Source organism: Macaca thibetana, chromosome 16 (assembly GCF_024542745.1).
Source record: "Macaca thibetana thibetana isolate TM-01 chromosome 16, ASM2454274v1, whole genome shotgun sequence".
Classification (NCBI taxonomy): Eukaryota; Metazoa; Chordata; class Mammalia; order Primates; family Cercopithecidae; genus Macaca; species Macaca thibetana.
Window position 1 is genome coordinate 75,761,808 of NC_065593.1, and position 18,184 is coordinate 75,779,991.

Here is an 18,184-nt window from a genome sequence, read left to right on the forward strand (position 1 = left end):
ACCCGTGAGGCAGAGGTTGCAGTGAGCTGAGATTGCGCCATTGCACTCCAGCCTGGGCGACAGAGCGAGATTCTGTCTCAAAAAAAAAAAAAAGGGGGGGGGGGGCGGGCACTATACTATACACATATTGTTTCAAAGACATCACACATTTTTAGCCCCCCAGAAGGAAAGTTTTATGGGAGAAGAGCAGTAAGAACAGTAACCATCTTTGAGATTAAATTTACTCGTAAGTGTGCTATGGGGTGAAATTACAGGGACAGATTTTAGTACAAAGGAATAGCTTTTCAAAACAGATGTTGTTGAAAGAAGGAGAAGACCAGATAAGACTAGATGAATTTCAGTATCTCACAATTCCTATCTGTACCTCATAAGCCCCACATCCTCCCTGCCACCCAACTTTCTTGTCAAGTTTTTATGTTATCTGCTCCAGGACTGCTAAAATGTCTTGGTCTTACAACTAGGAGCAACTGAAAGTGTGCCCAGTCCCTCACCTGCATTGCCAGATCTAGGAGTTCCTTAGAAACGTGTTGATTGGCTCCTTCTAAGTTCCGGACCAGGTCACCAGCAAAATTGCTGTCCTTGGGAGTGAGCAGGGTATAGGCCACACCTTTCTCACCCGCTCTTCCCGTGCGGCCAATCCTATGCGTGTGAGTATCAATGTCTCGTGCCACATCATAGTTAATGACAGTCTTAATTGAAGGAATGTCCAGACCACGGGCTGAAATAAAAAGCAACCACATTCTTTTATTCTTCATCTGTAGTCAAAAGATCAAAGTAACCAGAAATGCTAGTGCTCTAAGAAGCCACATTTCCTTTATCTAGGCGAAGTGCATGGGTTTGGTGAGCTGAGATACAGGCATGTTAAGTCACCACCATAGATTCCATGATGTTAGGCCTTCTAGTGTAAGGAACTTTTGTTTTTTATTTTTTTGAGATGGAGTCTCACTCTGTTGCCAGACTGGAGTGCGGTGCCATGATCTCAGTTCACTGCAACCTCTGACTCCCTGGTTCAAGCGATTCTCCTGCCTCAGCTTCCCAAGCAGCTGGGATTATAGGCACACGCCACCACACCCAGCTAATTTTTGTATTTTTAGTAGAGACGGGGTTTCACCATGTTGGCCAGGATGGTCTCGGTCTCCTGAACTCAGGTGATCTGCCTGCCTCCGCCTCCCAAAGTGCTGGGATTATAGGTGTCAGCCACTGCGTCCGACCAGGACTTTTATCTTTTGCATCAAGAATCTGCCATGCCCTCTTCTCTTGCACTGGGAATATATTTTTAAAATGTGTCATGAAGCTGAGAAGTTCTCTCCTTTCTGGGAATATCAGTGTTTAAGGGTAGTTATTAAAACTTGACAGAACAAAGCAGAAATAATATTCCAAAAACTGTTCTCATCCTGAGTGAAGTTGCCCAACTAAGCTGTGTATAGTAGATCTATGTAAGATATCTACTATATTCAGACATACAATAAGGGCATTCATTGCCTTTTTTCCCCCAGTGACTTCTAGCTGCAGGGATTCTTTTTTTTTTTTTTTTTCTTGAGACGGATTCTTGCTCTGTCGCTCAGGCTGGAGTATAGTGGCCGGATCTCAGCTCACTGCAAGCTCCACCTCCCGGGTTTAGGCCATTCTCCTGCCTCAGCCTCCTGAGTAGCTGGGACTACAGGCACCTGTCACCTCACCTGGCTACTTTTTTCTATTTTTTAGTAGAGACGAGGTTTCACCGTGTTAGCCAGGATGGTCTCGATCTCCTGACCTCGTGATCCGCCCGTCTCGGCCTCCCAAAATGCTGGCATTACAGGCTTGAGCCACCGCGCCCAGCCGCTGCAGGGATTCTTTGATCAGAGAGAGACACTAAGTGAAAAGTGGTGTCTAGAGCTCCAGACTGTGATCCCTGTGCTGAACTGCTGCTTCCTTGGGGGTTTGGGAGGGGATGGCCAGTCAGGCCAATAGTCTTTCCATCAGCCTGCTCAGATATTACACGTCTTATACAGTAAGACAGAGTACCCTTATAGCCTAGGAACTTAATGTTGAAAAATTCATACTCTACCTGCAACATCTGTGGCCACCAGGACTGGGATGTCCTTTTTCTTAAAGTCTGAAATGACCTTGTTTCTCTCACTCTGATCCATATCCCCATGGAGCAGCCCAAGATTATGACCCTCCTGTTTAAGGTTATTCGCTAGCTCTTCAGCATTGGCTTTTTTAGTAACAAAGAGGAGGACACTCCCTGAAGAGGTAAACTCTACCAGACGCCGGGTAAGCCAGTTCCATTTACTAGGTCCAGAATGGAGAATCTCCACAATCTGTGTCACATCTTCATTTGCCTGAGAAGGAAGAAATGAAACAGATGATTGTGACATTGGAGTCACAGGCCACCTAAACAAGGACTAGCATTGTATTTTCTACCTGCATCGAGAAGACCTTCAACAATCCAGTTCTCCTTGGGCCTTCCTTCAGCAAGTCAAGTGCAGCTCAAAACTCACCTCTCCTTTTCAATCACCTTGCTCTCCGCCTGGTGTACATACCTAATTTGTATGCCCCACTACTTTCTAGAGCTTTCCTTAACAATAACCATGGCAAGCAACCGAAGGATTCTTAAGCAGCCATAACTGAATTCCAAGTCCCAATTCAGAGAAATTTTCCATATAGCGCATATGTACAGGTAAGAAATGAAACCTGATTTTTGCCAGGCCTTTCAGGTCACCCTTTCCCTCCTGTGTAGGCCCCTCCCACAATAATTAAAACGTCAGTTCCAACCTAACACACTGTAGTATGCTTCCAGGCAGATCTTTTTGTCTCTTTGAAGCCTTTTTAGAACAATCATAAAGTTTTGAGACATTCAGTAAAACAAACAGAAAAGCAAAATGAACAAAATCAACTCATACCCATCACCTAGCTTCAATGATTCCCAATATTTTGCCAGTCCTCTTTCATGTATCCCCACAACTTGCAAAATACCAAATCTCAAGCATGTTGCATCTATAAACATAACATCTTTTTTTATCTCAATAGTGAGAAATTAATTCTGTGTTCCATAATATGAGAAATAAACACATTAAGGTCCCATCCAGCCCTGTTTAGGGTTACCTCTCCAATATCTCCCTGCACCACTCGAATAGGGTCAATCAGGATGTCTCTGGCCAACTTTTCAATCTTTTTCCGAAAAGTTGCACTAAATAAGAGAGCTACAAGATAAGATAAATTCTGTTAGAGAAACAGTATATCTTTATGAATACCCATTAAGCTTCTTTGGCATTCAAGATTATTCAGTTTTTTTACATAAACTCACCTGAGCTTTAAATTTAGTTTAAAAATTGATCCACTAGAGAAAGATTTGCTCTTATTCTATTTTTATTACATTTTTAGTTAAGACAAGTTGTCAGCATGGTTCAGAAAAAGACTCTTGATTTCAAATCAGCAGATCTGTACTGCTCATTGCTTCTACCCGCTGATAAAACTGTATAATTTTGGGCAGCTTATTTAATTTCTGAGGCTTGCTTTTATCATCTATAAAAAGGAACAAGTTATATCTAGTGCTAAGATCCTGTCCAGCTCAGATAAACTCATTACCTCCCTCGTTACGGTTCTCACCAATACACACATGATCATTTTTACTTCCATAACTCTGAGTGCTTATAAAATAAATAAGTGTCCTTTTTAGTACAAATTTGGTTTAACGAAGGTGCTTCATACATACTCTGCCTGTCAGGACGAACATGACTTGCTATGGATCGAACTTGGTACTCTGGAAGAAGCAGAACAATAAAATTAATATTATAACCTGAAATACAGTTTGGGAAGCCTGGAAAAAGCCATTTTAGTAAAAGTATTCACAAGAAGTTGTAAGAATTAAGAAAATTAGAAACCCCAGGCCGGGCGCAGTGGCTCATGCCTGTAATCCTAGCACTCTGGGAGGCTGAAGCAGGTGGATCACCAGATCACTTAAGGTCAGGAGTTTGCAACCTGGTCAACGCAGCTCTCTCTACTAAAAATACCGAAAAAAAAAAAAAAAAAAAAAAAACTAGCCAGGTGTGGAGTAGGTGCCTATAATCCCAGCTACTCAGGAGGCTGAGGCAGGAGAATCGCTTGAAACTGGAAGGAGGAGGTTGTAGTGAGATCGCACCACTGCACTCCAGCCTGGGCAACAAGAGTGAAACTCTGTCTCAAAAAAAAAACGAAGCTCCTAGACATATTGTTCAGTATAAAAGTGAAAAATTTTCCCTCCATCCAACTGGGCTAGGTCTAGCAGTGTTCCAATCAGTAAAGACAGCTATGAGGATAGGAAAGCAAAGGGCCTCGAATCATCTGACATTCACCTACCCAAGTACACAGACCTTAACCTCTATGATCAAAGGCATATGAATAAAAATAAAGACAGAGAAAATATTCCCCTTATATACAAAGGCACTTTGAAATTTCCTCAACCCAATAAAACCTAACATACTTTTCCAGAGAAAACTCGTAAAAATGTTCATCTTAGCTATATTTCTAGTCTAACCCCATCCAGGAGTATTTTCAGCTTCTCTCATGCTGAAAAACTATTCTAGAAAGACATGGGAAAAAAACTAATATCATGAGGATGGGGAAAGAAGAAACTGGTATTCAAGGCATACCAAATCCCATGTCAAACATTCGATCTGCTTCATCAAACACAAGGTAAGAGACTCTTTGAAGATTGGTAGCTTTCTTTTTCACATGATCAATCAGTCGACCCTATGAGATCCACAAAATGAACAGTAAGTATAAAGGCATTCACAGGGACTTTCTAAGCAGTTGCACTCCTGGCAAAAAAGTGCTAATTCTCTAGTCTCAGACTGTAATAGATAATGGTCCAACAGCCACGTACCTTATGCACTACTTAGCTCAAAAGAACGGAAATTTTGAAAACTCAGTTGGCTTCTTCATTTACACTGTGATTTAAATTCTGTGGGAAAGTGGCCAGAAGCATGTTTTGAGGCATTCTAAAGTAACCTGATTTAAAGCATAATGACAGGCTTCAATGTTTACACTCTTCTAGGCTGTTCTGACCATATGTATCTTTCTGATTCTTGATGAACTTGGCAATCATTTTGTAGGAGAAAACAAGAAAAACTATTTGACACAGAGGGGAATTTGTAGCTACTAGCCTATATGTCACAGAGACTCTTACTGGACTGCTAATTTAGCCACCAATCAAAATTAAAACCACAGGCTGCCATTCATCAATATATTTTCAACCCTGCTTTTACCACATTTTAGGGGAAATTCTCTGCAAAACTAATCATGTTTTCCACACCGAGGAAGGCTGAGAAGCCATTTAAACACAAAGCATACTTACTGGGGTACACACAACAATCTCTGCCCCCTCCTGAAGGGCCTTGGCCTGCTCCCACATACTCCCTCCTCCATATACGGCCACGGATCGAAGATTATATGCTTTTCCAAACCGCTTACATTCTGCATGGATCTACAAAGTTGTGAATGATATATTAACAAACTGTGACACTAACAAATACCTCTGTCACAACTCAAACGAAGTTCTGAAAAACAGAATGTGATGTCATAAAAAATCAAAACCTAGAACAATTTTATTCATAAAGGTATAAATGAAAAGAATATCATTAAGGCACCTCAAAAGATTATATAAAATCTTCCTTTATTCATTTTACCCCCTTCTCTTTCTGATCCTGTCACTGCTTTTCTACCAAGACAAAATGAATTCATCCTACAAAAAAACTGTCAGCTTATAATACAAACAATTCCCATATCACAATAGACTTTTCCTCTTAAAAACAATAGTTGTGGCTGAGCGCAGTGGCTCACACCTATAATCCCAGCACTGTGGGAGGCCGAGGCAGGCAGATCTCTTGAGGTCAGGAGTTTGAGACCAGCCTGGTCAACATGGTGAAACCCCGTCTCTACTAAAAATATAAAAAATTAGCCAGATGTGGTGGCGTGTGCCCGTGATCCCGACCTCTCGGCTGAGGCAGGAGAATTGCTTGAACCTGGGAGATGGAGGTTGCAGTGAGCTGAGTTCACGCCACTGCATTCCAGCCTGGGCAAAAGAATGAGACTCTGTCTCAAAAAAGCAAATAAATAAAAATAAATAAAAACAGTTTTTAGGGGAAAGTATGTATTTGGTTATATAGGAAATATTTAACACATAATACTTTCCAAAGTTTCCTGGTAGCACAACACTGTGAATATACTTAATGCCACCAAACTGTACATTACAAATGTACAGTTAAGACGCCGGGCGCGGTGGCTCACGCCTGTAATCCCAGCACTTTGGGAGGCCGAGGCGGGTGGATCAGGAGGTCAGGAGATTGAGACTATTCTGGCTAACATGGTTATACCCCATCTCTACTAATAGCCAGGCATGGTGGTGGGTACCTGTAGTCCCAGCTACTCGGGAGGCTGAGACAGGAGAATGGCGTGAACCCGGGAAGCGGAGCTTGCAGTGAGCCGAGATCGCGTCACTGTACTCCAGCCTGGGCGACAGAGCGAGACTCCGTCTCAAAAAAATAAAAATAAATAAATAAATAAATAAATGGTTGGCCGGATGCAGTGGCTCATGCCTGTAATCCCAGCACTTTGGGAGGCCGAGGTGGATCACGAGGTCAGGAGATCGGGACTGTTCTGGCTAACAACACGGTTAAACCCCGTCTCTACTAAAAAATAGAAAAAATTAGCTGGGCGTTGTGGTGGGCACTTGTAGTCCTATCTACCTGGGAGACTGAGGCAGGAGAATGGCGGGAACCCAGGAGGCGGAGCTTGCAGTGAGCGGAGATCACGCCACTGCACTCCAACCTGGGTAACAGAGCAAGACTCTGTCTCAAAGAGATAGTCAATTTTGTGTGTATCTTACTGCAATTAAAAAAAAAAGGTTTCCTGGTCGTTCTACCTCACTTGACTGGCTGGTCCCTTGCTAGTCCACATATGGAAGGAGGCATTCTATAGAAAGCACATACCTGCTGGCAAAGCTCCCTGGTAGGACACACAATCACTGCAATTGGTCCATCACCTGGTTCCAACTCCTTCTGGTCCATTATATGAATCAACATGGGCCATATGAAGGCTGCAGTTTTCCCACTACCTGTTTTGGCAATACCAATCATGTCTCTACCACTCAATGCCACAGGCACACCCTGGAGAAAAAGTAAAATATAACCACTCTAAAATTTCAATTCTAAAGGTGTACTGAAGCAAATCCTGGGGAAGGATAAATGACTACTAATGACATTTTTATAGGCAATGGAACAAAACATATCCGGTGCTATGCATACTGGTTGTGAAATAGAAATATCAACATCCAACATTCTCATTAACTTCTTAATTTATAGGAAATGACATCATTCTCATTATGTGGATATCAGCCACCACTTACAGAACTGAAACAACTCCATTTTGTTTAAAATACAGAAATGAAAAATCAAGGCTGGGCAGTGGCTCACGTCTGTAATCCCAGCACTTCGGGAGGCCGAGGTGGGCAGGCTGCTTGAGCTCAGGAGCTCGAGACCAGCCTGGGCAACATGGTGAAACCCCATCTCTACTAAAATACAAAAAATTAGCCAGGTGTGGTGGCATACGCCTGTAATCTCACCTACTCGGGAGGCTGAAGCAGGAAAATTGCTTGAACCTGGGAGGCAGAGGTTGCAGTGAGCCAAGATCGCACCACTGCACTCCAGCCTGGACAACAGAGTGAGACTCCGTCTTCCAAAAAAAAAAAAAAAAAAAAAAAAAAAAAAAACCAGAAAGATCGCAATTTATAATGAAGGGTTGCTAAAATTTTTAAAAATTTTCTCCCCTTGAGGAGGTACAGACTATCTCATTCATATACAGAAAATGAGAATTTTCTTCATAAGAATAAATAAGTCCTATATATAAATGGGAAAAAGAAGCTAAAACTTTCAGTAATGAATGAGAATTTTCAAGTGATGGACAAGGGAATTCTAGTCACTGACAGCACTAAACTTGTCCATATACAAACCTTTATGGTTACGTTTAGGCCTAATAAATTATTTTCTTCATATCATATTTTCAAGATATGTATCAGATACAAAAGAATATTTGCCAGCCATTTAGTGACTTCTTAGAGTAATAAATACCTCTATCCTTATCAATAAGGTTCTACACTAAACACTGTTTTACTACTGTGATTTGTTTTTAAACTAATATAGTCACAAAAGATTACCCTACTTTATTTTTCTTTCATTATGTTTTACGTACCTGACACTGTATTGGAGTGGGCTGTGTGTATTCAGATTTCCGAATCTGGTGCATAAGTTGTTCGTCAAACCCAAAATGAGCAAAGCTACTTCCTGGTCTAGGAGGTGCAGCACCAGAGACCTAGAGATAGAGACAACTCCCCAGAATGACTTGTACTTCAACATTAACAGCATTTGAAGTTCAACAATACTTACCTGGATCTAGCATTTTAGCTGGAGTATGAAGTGAAAATACAAGTCTGTAAGCCAAAATCATACAATGAAAAGGCAAAACCTCAAATGGTAACAAATATAAACCCCATATTAAAAACTCCATGACAAATATTCCCAAGATAATTGTCATACAATTTTAAATGATTAACTAAAAATTTATTAAATCAAAATTAATTTTCTCATAACAAACAAAATGGAAAAAAAACTGTTCAATGAATTGGGAAGTCATTACTGTTCTTTCTTTTGCCATTTTGCATAAGCATTAACCAGAGGGTAGAAAAAAATTAACGTATCTTACTTTTGAAATGAAAATTCCAAGTTGGCTCCAAATAAGACAACTCTACATATACTGGCTACAAAGACATAATCTACTGCCTCCATTTTCAGTTGTGCCTGATGAATTAACGTCTCCCTTAGTGACTGATGGTCTAGCCACTGTCAAGCCCTGTTCAAACTGTACCCAGGTGAAGAATGGGGCTTATAATCTCCATTGTGTCCCCCAAAGTGGTAACCTTTCAACGCTCCTCTGGTGATGCTGACATTTCCAGTCAGGATTTCACTTAAAAATTTTTAAGTGAAAAAAATGTTAAAGGTTTTACTTAAAAATTTTCTTGGGTCATTGGGGAGGTGAGTACCTCTTGGAAAACAGACAAGTGTACACACACCAATTACACACCCCTCCTGGAAAACAGGAGTTTAAACATCGTGTAGCAACTGATAAGGTGCACACAGGCAAGAAAGTTGTCTATATTAAGAGTAGATAGCATAGCATATTCTTTCTGTGTGTTTCATTTACCATCTATCAGCACCTTAAACCAATGTAGCCAATGTGCAGCTCAAAACTTTTGGTAGGCAGTTTAAACCATTCTGAAATCAGTGCATGTGTATTTTAAAAGGTATTAATTTATTCTAATTTTTTTTTTTTTTTTTGAGGCGGAGTCTTCACTCTGTCGCCCAGGCTGGAGTGCAGTGGCACCATCTCGGCTCACTGCAAGCTCCGCCTCCCAGGTTCGCGCCATTCTCCTGCCTCAGCCTCCCGAGTAGCTGGGACTACAGGCGCCCGCCACCGCGCCCGGCTAATTTTTTTTTTGTATTTTAGTAGAGACGGGGTTTCACCGTGTTAGCCAGGATGGTCTCGATCTCCTGACCTCGTGATCCGCCCGCCTCGGCCTCCCAAAGTGCAGGGATTACAGGCGTGAGCCACCGCGCCCGGCCTATTCTAATTTTTAAAATAAAGCATACTATATGTAATTTGACAGACAAGTTTATATTAATTTCAAAATATTCTAAGATATCATATGTTAACATCTATTAATTTTGTTTCCTCTTCCTTTAGATGGGGACTCCCACCCTTCATCACTAGCCCATCCAGCACAGAACATACAAAATTCACTGAAATATGAAAGAAGAAAATGATCTTATCCTAAAACAGCATCTAGAAGACTAAAACAATCAAATTAAGAGACGTGAACAGAAGGGACATAATAATTATTCTGGCAAAGACAGTTCAGAGATCACTAGAAAAGAAATTCAAGGTTATTAGTTTAGATAACCAATAATAATACTAAATCTGGACTAATTAACATTGATATAAGAATACTGAGCTTAATGATTGTCTTACCCGAAGATTGAGCTTATGTCGGAGATCTATTAACTGCTGTGGAGTGAGGTTGGTTATCTCTTCATGCTCATTGTAAAAGTTTTTTTCAAATGGTGGATAGTCAATCTGCAGGTCCAATTATTCAAAGTTAGTCTAGAATTCAAGAGTCAATTCTGTAAGTTTGACTTTAATGCAAAATAATCTTTTCCAAATAATACACAAGTAAAGCCATTCCAGCTAGAGAAAGCAAAAAAATTAATTTATTCTCAACTTAGATCCTAAAAAGTACAGATAATTTGTTTTCTGTTCCTATTTTCAATATAAACACCAACCTACTTCTTTTTTTGGTTGACACACAGTCTCGCTCTGTCACCCAGCCAGTAGTGCAGTGGTGCAATCCTGGCTCACTGCAGCCTCCGCCTCCCAGGTTCAAACAATTCTCATGCCACCTCAGCCTCCCAAGTAGCTGGGATTACAGGCATGAGCCACTGTGCCTGGCCTAACACCAACCTACTTCCTAAAGAGACTCTTAAGGAAACCTCGAATTTGAACAAGCTTGAAGGAGACTAAGGAATCTCTATAATGCCAAAGACCTCAGAGGACAGAGAAGATATTTCACCATATAACATTTAAATATGTTTTGAATTAAGCTGTTTAACCTAGCTCTAAGCATTTAAAAACATTCCTAATATTTCTTTTGGAGATAGTTCTGCTTTTAGAGGGAGTTCTATTCTGTTTAAAAACGTGGAGTTGTTTGTAACTTTTAAAAAATGTATGGCCAAGCATTTCCAATTCCAGAGAGAGTAGCAGTCACTTGTATTATTCTTTTCATAGCTTACTGTACTAGGTATACAAAACATAAGCACACCACCACCTATCAATTTGGCTACATTATTTTTTATAAAAAAAATTTTTTTTTCAGTGACAGGGTCTTGCTATGTTGCCCAGGCTAGACTCCTGGGCTCCAGTGATTCTCCTGCCTCAGCCTCTCCAGTAGCTGGGACTCCAAGCATGCGCCACCATGCCTGGCTCTTAAACTTCTTTTTTAAGAAAAATATAAGCACTCTATAGGCAGTTAAAAAAAAAAATCATAATTCTGGATACATAAAAAAAATTGGCAAGAAGAGTGACACTGTCTTGTATTTTCACAAATCTCTTTATTAATGTCTAACTTAAATAGCTCATACAATATTCAAATTGTTGCAATAGCTTGGTTTTATTTAAGCCTATAAGAAAATCTGGCCTCCAGGCCAGGAGCAGTGGCTCATACCCATTATCCCAGCACTTTGGGAGACTGAGGCAGATGGGTCACTTGAGGTCAGGAGTTCGAGACCAGCCTGGCCAACATGGTGAAAGCCCATCTCTACCAAAAATACAAAAATTAGCCGGGCATAGTGGCACACGCCTGTAGTCCCAGCTACTCAGGAGGCTGAGGCAGGAGAATTCCTTGAACCTGGGAGGAGGAGGAAGTTGCAGTGAGCCAAGGTCGCGTCACCGCACTCCAGCCTGGGTGACAGAGCAGGACTCCATCTCAAAGAAAGAAAAGAAAAAATACGTAGTTGAAAAAGGGAGGAGAGTATTTTAGTAGCCTTTTCAGATACTTTTTTTTTTTTTTTTTTGAGATGGAGTCTCCTCTGTCGCTCAGGCTGGAGTGCACTGGCACGACCTCAGCTCACTGCAACCTCCTCCTCCAAGATTTCAGTGATTCCCCTGCCTCAGCCTCCCGAGTAGCTGGGATTACTGATGCCTGCCACCAATCCCAAAGACGGGGTTTCACCATGTTGGCCAGGCTGGTCTCGAACTCCTGCCCTCAAGTGATCTGCCCACCTTGGCCTCCCAAAGTGCTGGAATTATTATAGGCATGAGCCACTGCATCCAGCCCTTTTCAGATACTTTTTATTTTACACTAAAACTTGACAAGTGGTCATTTCCTAAAAGTTATTTTCATTGTGTAATCAGAAACCATATTACTGAAGTTTTTACACTCTGTAACATTATAATCCATTTGTCTATCATGTATTTTGAGTTGAGCTTTTCATGCTTGACTTTGTAATGTCATATGTAGATCATTTAGAAAATATTGGTTCGCCGAGGTTACATACAGATCATCCAAATGTTAACACATTTCATTATATTAAAAATCAGTTATTAATATCACCATCAATTTTGTCACAACTTTAAGTACTGAAAAGCTATCAAGCCTACTGTGGTAGATACAAGTTTTCCAAATTCTAAGTTTTGCTTGAAAGCTTGACTTTTTTTTTTTTTTTTTTTGAGATGGAGTTTTGCTTTTATTACCCAGGATGGAGTGCAATGGCATGATCTCAGCTCACTGCAGCCTCTGCCTCCTGGATTCAAGTGACTCTCCTGCCTCAGCCTCCCGAGTAGCTGGGATTACAGGCATGTGCCACCATACCCAGCTAATTTTGTATTTTTAGTAGAGACAGGGTTTCTCCATGGTGGTCAGGCTGATCTTGAACTGCTGAACTCAGATGATCCACCCGCCTCAGCCTCCCAAGTGCTGGGATTACAGGCGTGAGCCACCGCACCCAGCCTGAATTTTGTTATTAAAAAACAAAATTTAGATGGAGTTTCACCAAGTTGCCCAGCTTCTCTCAAATTCCTGAGCTCAAGCGATCTACCCACCTCAGCCTCCCAAAGTATTGAAATTTAGGCGTGAGCTTCTGGCCGAAAGCGTGAATGTCTATCATTGGTAATAAACACTTTCAATTGTTTTCCTTGAAGTGTCATTGATTTTGTCCAGTGAAAGTGGTGTTCTATGAAAAAAAGTGGCTAGTTCACCTTACAACTCAAACACATTAAGTGCTTTTCCTTGAAATGGCTATCATATTTTGGTACACAACAGAAATGCTTTATGCGTACTTCCCATTTTATCACACAGAATAAAAAGACATGTAGATCTAGGATCATGATTTTAATAATTTTTACTGTTTCATAAGGGCATTCTTGAGTGAAACTGGTCTTTTTTTTTTTTTTTTTTTTTTTTTTAACTGCAATGGTCTGAGAACGGAGAACATGCCTACTAGAACAGTTTGGTGCCACTGGCTTGATTCATGCTAAGGCATCAGCAGTTTTACTTATCACTGCTTTTACACCAACAATGCAAATGTTGATGCAGTAACAAAGGAAAATAATCTTGGTATAATGAAAACTGTTTGGACTCTGTAGGCTCCCTGAAAGGGGTTCTTGGTCCACACTGAGAAGCACTGCTCTAGATCTAGAATCATTAGTATATGTGAGATCTCGGCTGATATTTAACCTGGATGAAACACTGATATTTTTTCAAGTGGGTATACTGATGTCCTCATTCCTTAAGGATCCTGTAATTACTGGTTCCACTTTGAAGAAACAGCCTCTCATCTGCCCCAGATCTGGGACCAACAGTAAAAATTTATAGCAATTAAAAAAACAAATGTGGCCGGGCACAGTGGCTCACATCTGTAATCCCAGCACTTTGGGAGGCCAAGGTGGGTGGATCACTTGAGGTCAGGAGTTTGAGACCAGCCTGGTCAACACGGTAAAACCCCATCTCTACTAAAAATTAACCCGGGAAGTGGAGACTGCCGTGAGCCAAGACTGAGCCACTGCACTCCAGCCTGGGTAACACAGCGAGACTCCGTCTGGAAAAAAAATAAACAAAAAAATAAATGCATGCCAGGTGCAGCGGCATGCACCTATAGTCCCAGCTACTCAGGAGGCTGAAGTGAAAGGATTGCTTGAGTTCAGGAGTTTGGGGCCAGTCTGGGCAATATAGCAACAATAACAACAACAACAACAACAAAGAGTAAACACAGGCCCCAAGCATTCCCAGTTTGAAAGAAAGATGCCACGGCCAGGTGTGGTGGCTCACGCCTATAATCCCAGCACTTTGGGAGGCCGAGGCAGGGGAATCACCTGAGGTCAGGATTTCAAGACCAGCCTGGCCAACATGGTGAAACCCCGTCTCTACCAAAAATATTTTTAAAAAATTAGCCAGGCATGGTAGTGGGCACCTGTAATCCCAATTACTCGGGAGGCTGAGGCAGGCAGAATTGCTTCAACCCAGGAGGCAGCATTGCAGTGAGCTGAGATCGTGCCACTGCACTCCAGCCTGGGTGACAGGGAAGGGAATGGAATGGAACAGAATGGAGGGAGGGAGGGAGGGAAGAAGGGAAGAAGGGAAGGAAGGAAGGAAGGGAGGAAGGGAAGGAAGGAAGGAAGGGAAGGAAGGAAGGAAGGGAAGGAAGGAAGGAAGGGAGGAAGGGAAGGAAGGAAGGAAAGAAGGAAGGAAGGAAGTTAGGAGGAAAGGGAAGAGAAGGGAGGAAGGAAAGAAAGGAAAGAAACGAAGGAAAGGAAAGGGGAGAAAGAAAGAAAAAAAGAAGGAGAAAGAAAGAAAGAGAGAGAGAAAGATGGTAAGTATTGGTTCTGGAAAACAAGTATAATTACTTGAAAAAAAATGTTTTAATTCTAAAGTCAAATGTAAGTGATTTGGCTATACTTTTGAACAAGATAGGCTATAAAGCCTCATGGAATTTGTGGCTCAACCAGTAGAGATGACAAGATGCATACGCTCATGATGTAAGAGTATTCCAGTATTGGGAAAATCTAAATGTTAAAGCTGAAGTAAAGTATCAGCTTGAAACAAGAGTAAAATTCAGCAAGAAATACCATACCTCTGAATGATCAATGGGGGGAAGAGGATCAATTATTTTTTTGGTAGGTGCAATTGGATTTCCGTCACTATCATATTCTAGATTGTCTTCCTCTTCCTCCTGAACCATACCAGCAGTTGGGTTTTCTGCCATGTATCGAAAATAAGCTTCCTGCAGGAAAGCACAAGAACATAATCACACCCAAGTACAATTGAGAATGTTTCTGCTCCTGTAATTAGCGCACACAGTGTACCAGATGACTGCACAGTTAAAATACCTACCAAGTAAGGCAAGGCCCTTACTAGCAATGATTCCTTTAATAATAGCAATATTTAGAAGAACAACCAAAAGAAATGAATTAAACAGTTAGTACTACTAAATGTTGCAACTTGTTTAATACAAGACTTATAAATCTGTCTGTTCCACAGCCTTCCTGGAGTGGGGTGTCTATCAACCCTGCCCAGAGCCATAGAACACATGCTGTGGCTTTAACAATCCAAGTTTGGAAGTTAACACTAATTAGAAAGGTCACAAACCTGGAAAGGGCTACCACTCACTCTGATTCTCATCACTCCGCAACTGAACAATGGGGAAAAAAAGACTAATGGACAGTCATTAACGTTCCAGCTTGAAATACAAGAACCACAAACAGGACTCTAAGAGGTAGAGGTTAGATGTTACCAGAGGCCATCCATAGGTCCCACACTACACTACTACTTGATTTATCAGAATAAACATTAATTTTGGATTTAAAAAGAAGCAAGCTGAATAAAGCTCGTATCTGCTATGGATGTCGTAGTTGATCAAAAATTCCATCTTCAATATGGGGGAAAGCCATGTGAATCTATGTATTACCAATTGGTCACACAGGTACAAGAGGAGCAAATCAAATGACATTCCTTGCTGAATGTCAGGAATGGCCATTTTGAGTGAAGGCAAGCTCTAGCTTGTCCTCAGTATAGACTTTGTGGATAAAAATAAAAGATAGAAATACTGCATAGGAACTCACTTGGTCATCTTCCTCTTCAATGTCATCTCGAATACCCCTGGAAAAACAAGCGGAGAAACAAACTTCCCTGCAAATGTTCCACATACCCAGCTCCATTCTTACAGCAAATTAGTGTTGAATTCCACACAGCACAGGAACTCTCAACACTAACAATAACAAAGCAGCAATGAGCACACTGTAAACTATCCACCCATTATATATATATGTGTAGCTTCACTCTATAATCTGCAGTTTGCATTTCTTTTAAATGGGATGATATGATACCCCTAGAAACAGCAGTTACCAACAAGAATATCAGACGTAAAAACCTTCTGAAGACAGATAGCAAATGGTCCTAGTTTTGTGAATCCATACAACAAACAATGCGGTTGTGAAAAGCATTTCAGACTAAAAAGAAAAAAAATATATTGGATTTGGCATATACTAGAAAGAAGGTCCCAACCTTCTTATTGTCCCCAAAATTTCTAGCTCTAGGGTAAATGGTTTTCAGACAAAAGCAGTTACCTTAGGGATGGGGACAAAGAGAAAACTACATTAACTCCTTTATGAGTTTGGGAATAAAACTCTTATTAAACAGCTCACACGGAGAAGGGGATCTTCACCACTTACTGTATCTCTCAGGAGCTATAGAGAAAATACGGTTGCTCCGTTCCCACAACCATCTATTTCTAATCAGACTTTCTACCTAACCTAGAGCACTTGCTATTCCTAAGGCAACCAGCAAGCAACACCACCAGTGTAGGGCAGGTGGAAGGGGATACAACATGCAGTGAATACCAAAACCACAGCTAAATTTCCATACGGAACAGAAACCCTGGTAAGGGACTGAAGCACGGACGGCCAAGCACAGGGAGAAAAAAGTCCAACCATGCCTGGCAGAAAAAGCCTTAGGAGTTTATTCATCAAGGCAAAGAGTAGACTTCTCTTTCCCAGAAAATAAAGTACTTCAAGTTCTGACTACGGCTGCTACAGCACAACGTCACTCCCTAAATAAAATTAGGTATTATTACAGCCCTCCTTATACACAGGTTTTTATACTGTGTAATATTATTTTTCCATCTGTGCTGGTTGAAAAAAATCCCCATGAGTGGACTCATGCAGTCAAACCTGTGTTGTTCAAAGGTTCAACTGTACATAGTTTTCATGATACAGTTGCCATTACTTCTCATAATCAACCATATAGGCATTAACCTATTTTATATTAATTATGAGACAAACTCAGAACAATGAGCCCAAATTTTAGTAATTATGCTCCCCTAAACGCTACTATAATTCATTCCTTGTGTTTACTAAACAACTATTTATAGTCAAAGACCAAATACTATTCTACCAAACTGAATGCTTTTCAATTATTCCAAATGCAAAGACTGTTACCATCTCTATTCTTAAAAAAGTATTCAAGATACAGGAATAACTTCAAGTAAAGTACACAAGTGTACTTCAGTATTTTTTGTCTATAAACTTTGGGGGAATAGGCTTTGCAATACTTTAGCGGTTTTCATGTAACCTTTGTGAAGGAGAAGAAAACAACTTACTTTACGTTTTTTCTTTCTTTGTCCTTTTCTTCAAGCCTCTTCATGTCTCTAGCTGCCTGATCCTAATAAAACAAAAGGCTGTATAGAATGACATCAACTAAAAACACTGAAAGAAACAATTTTTAGATTGGAACAAGTGCCATAATAACTTTAGCTATGTGTTTGACAAGTGCATTTTGATGCCATCAAATTGCATTTCGACAGTTATTTTTCAAAGAGAAATAACTAAATGCTCTATAAACTTGGCTGTATATGGACTGCACAATTTTTATCTGTAATAATGTGCCACACATGGAAAAATGAACAAAAATGCTTGCTTCACAAATACATAACCTTTAGTTGCTTTAAGCTAATGATAAAATTACAGATGTAAAGTGCTTTCAATTCAGGCAGATAAGCCTTCCTCAAAGTGCAGCTTAAGACCACAAACATCTGACTCTGGAAAGGTGGCTCTCAATCTGGGACAATTTTGCCCCTCAGCAACATCTGGCAATGTCTGGAGACATTTTTAATTTTGGGGGTGGTACAGCTGATGGTACTGGTTTGTAGAGGCCAAGGATGGCTACTAAACAACAATACACAGGACAGCCCCACAACAAATAATTATCCAGCGCCAAATGACAATAGTCTCAAGGCTGAAAATTTTGCTCTACACCTACTAAATCAGAATCCCTGGGGCTGGAGTGAGTGAGTTACATGTGGGTAGTTTTTACATTTTTCATAGGCAATTCTTTTTCTTTTTTGAGACAGAGTTTCGCTCTCGTTGCCCAGGCTGAAGTGCAATGGCACCATCTTGGCTCACAGCAACCTCCTCCTCCCAGGTTCAAGCAATTCTCCTGCCTCAGCCTCCTGAGTAGCTGGGATTACAGGCATGCACCACCACGCCCAGCTAATTTTGTATCTTTGGTAGAGATGGGGCTTCTCCCTGTTGGTCAGGATGGTCTCGAACTCCTGACCTCAGGTGATCC

General features: G+C 40.9%; 2 protein-coding genes across 4 annotated transcripts in view; both read right to left on the reverse strand.

The window, feature by feature from the left end:
- Window positions 1-18,184, reverse strand: part of PSMC5 (proteasome 26S subunit, ATPase 5) — a 139,223-nt gene that overhangs the window by 18,153 nt on the left and 102,886 nt on the right. The gene's annotated exons all lie outside the window — the stretch shown is intronic.
- The window catches only part of DDX42 (DEAD-box helicase 42), a 48,306-nt gene that overhangs the window by 5,401 nt on the left and 24,721 nt on the right, over window positions 1-18,184 (reverse strand). For all 3 annotated transcript variants that reach the window (XM_050764950.1, XM_050764948.1, XM_050764947.1), the window contains exons 4-15: window positions 17,217-17,278; window positions 15,682-15,718; window positions 14,694-14,843; window positions 10,042-10,146; window positions 8,209-8,328; window positions 6,951-7,127; window positions 5,318-5,446; window positions 4,614-4,713; window positions 3,698-3,745; window positions 3,088-3,185; window positions 2,048-2,324; window positions 492-718 (exon numbers count right to left, since the gene is read on the reverse strand). In XM_050764950.1, coding sequence (XP_050620907.1) covers window positions 492-718; window positions 2,048-2,324; window positions 3,088-3,185; window positions 3,698-3,745; window positions 4,614-4,713; window positions 5,318-5,446; window positions 6,951-7,127; window positions 8,209-8,328; window positions 10,042-10,146; window positions 14,694-14,843; window positions 15,682-15,718; window positions 17,217-17,278 — 1,530 coding nt within the window. The remainder of the gene's footprint in view (window positions 1-491; window positions 719-2,047; window positions 2,325-3,087; window positions 3,186-3,697; window positions 3,746-4,613; window positions 4,714-5,317; window positions 5,447-6,950; window positions 7,128-8,208; window positions 8,329-10,041; window positions 10,147-14,693; window positions 14,844-15,681; window positions 15,719-17,216; window positions 17,279-18,184) is intronic.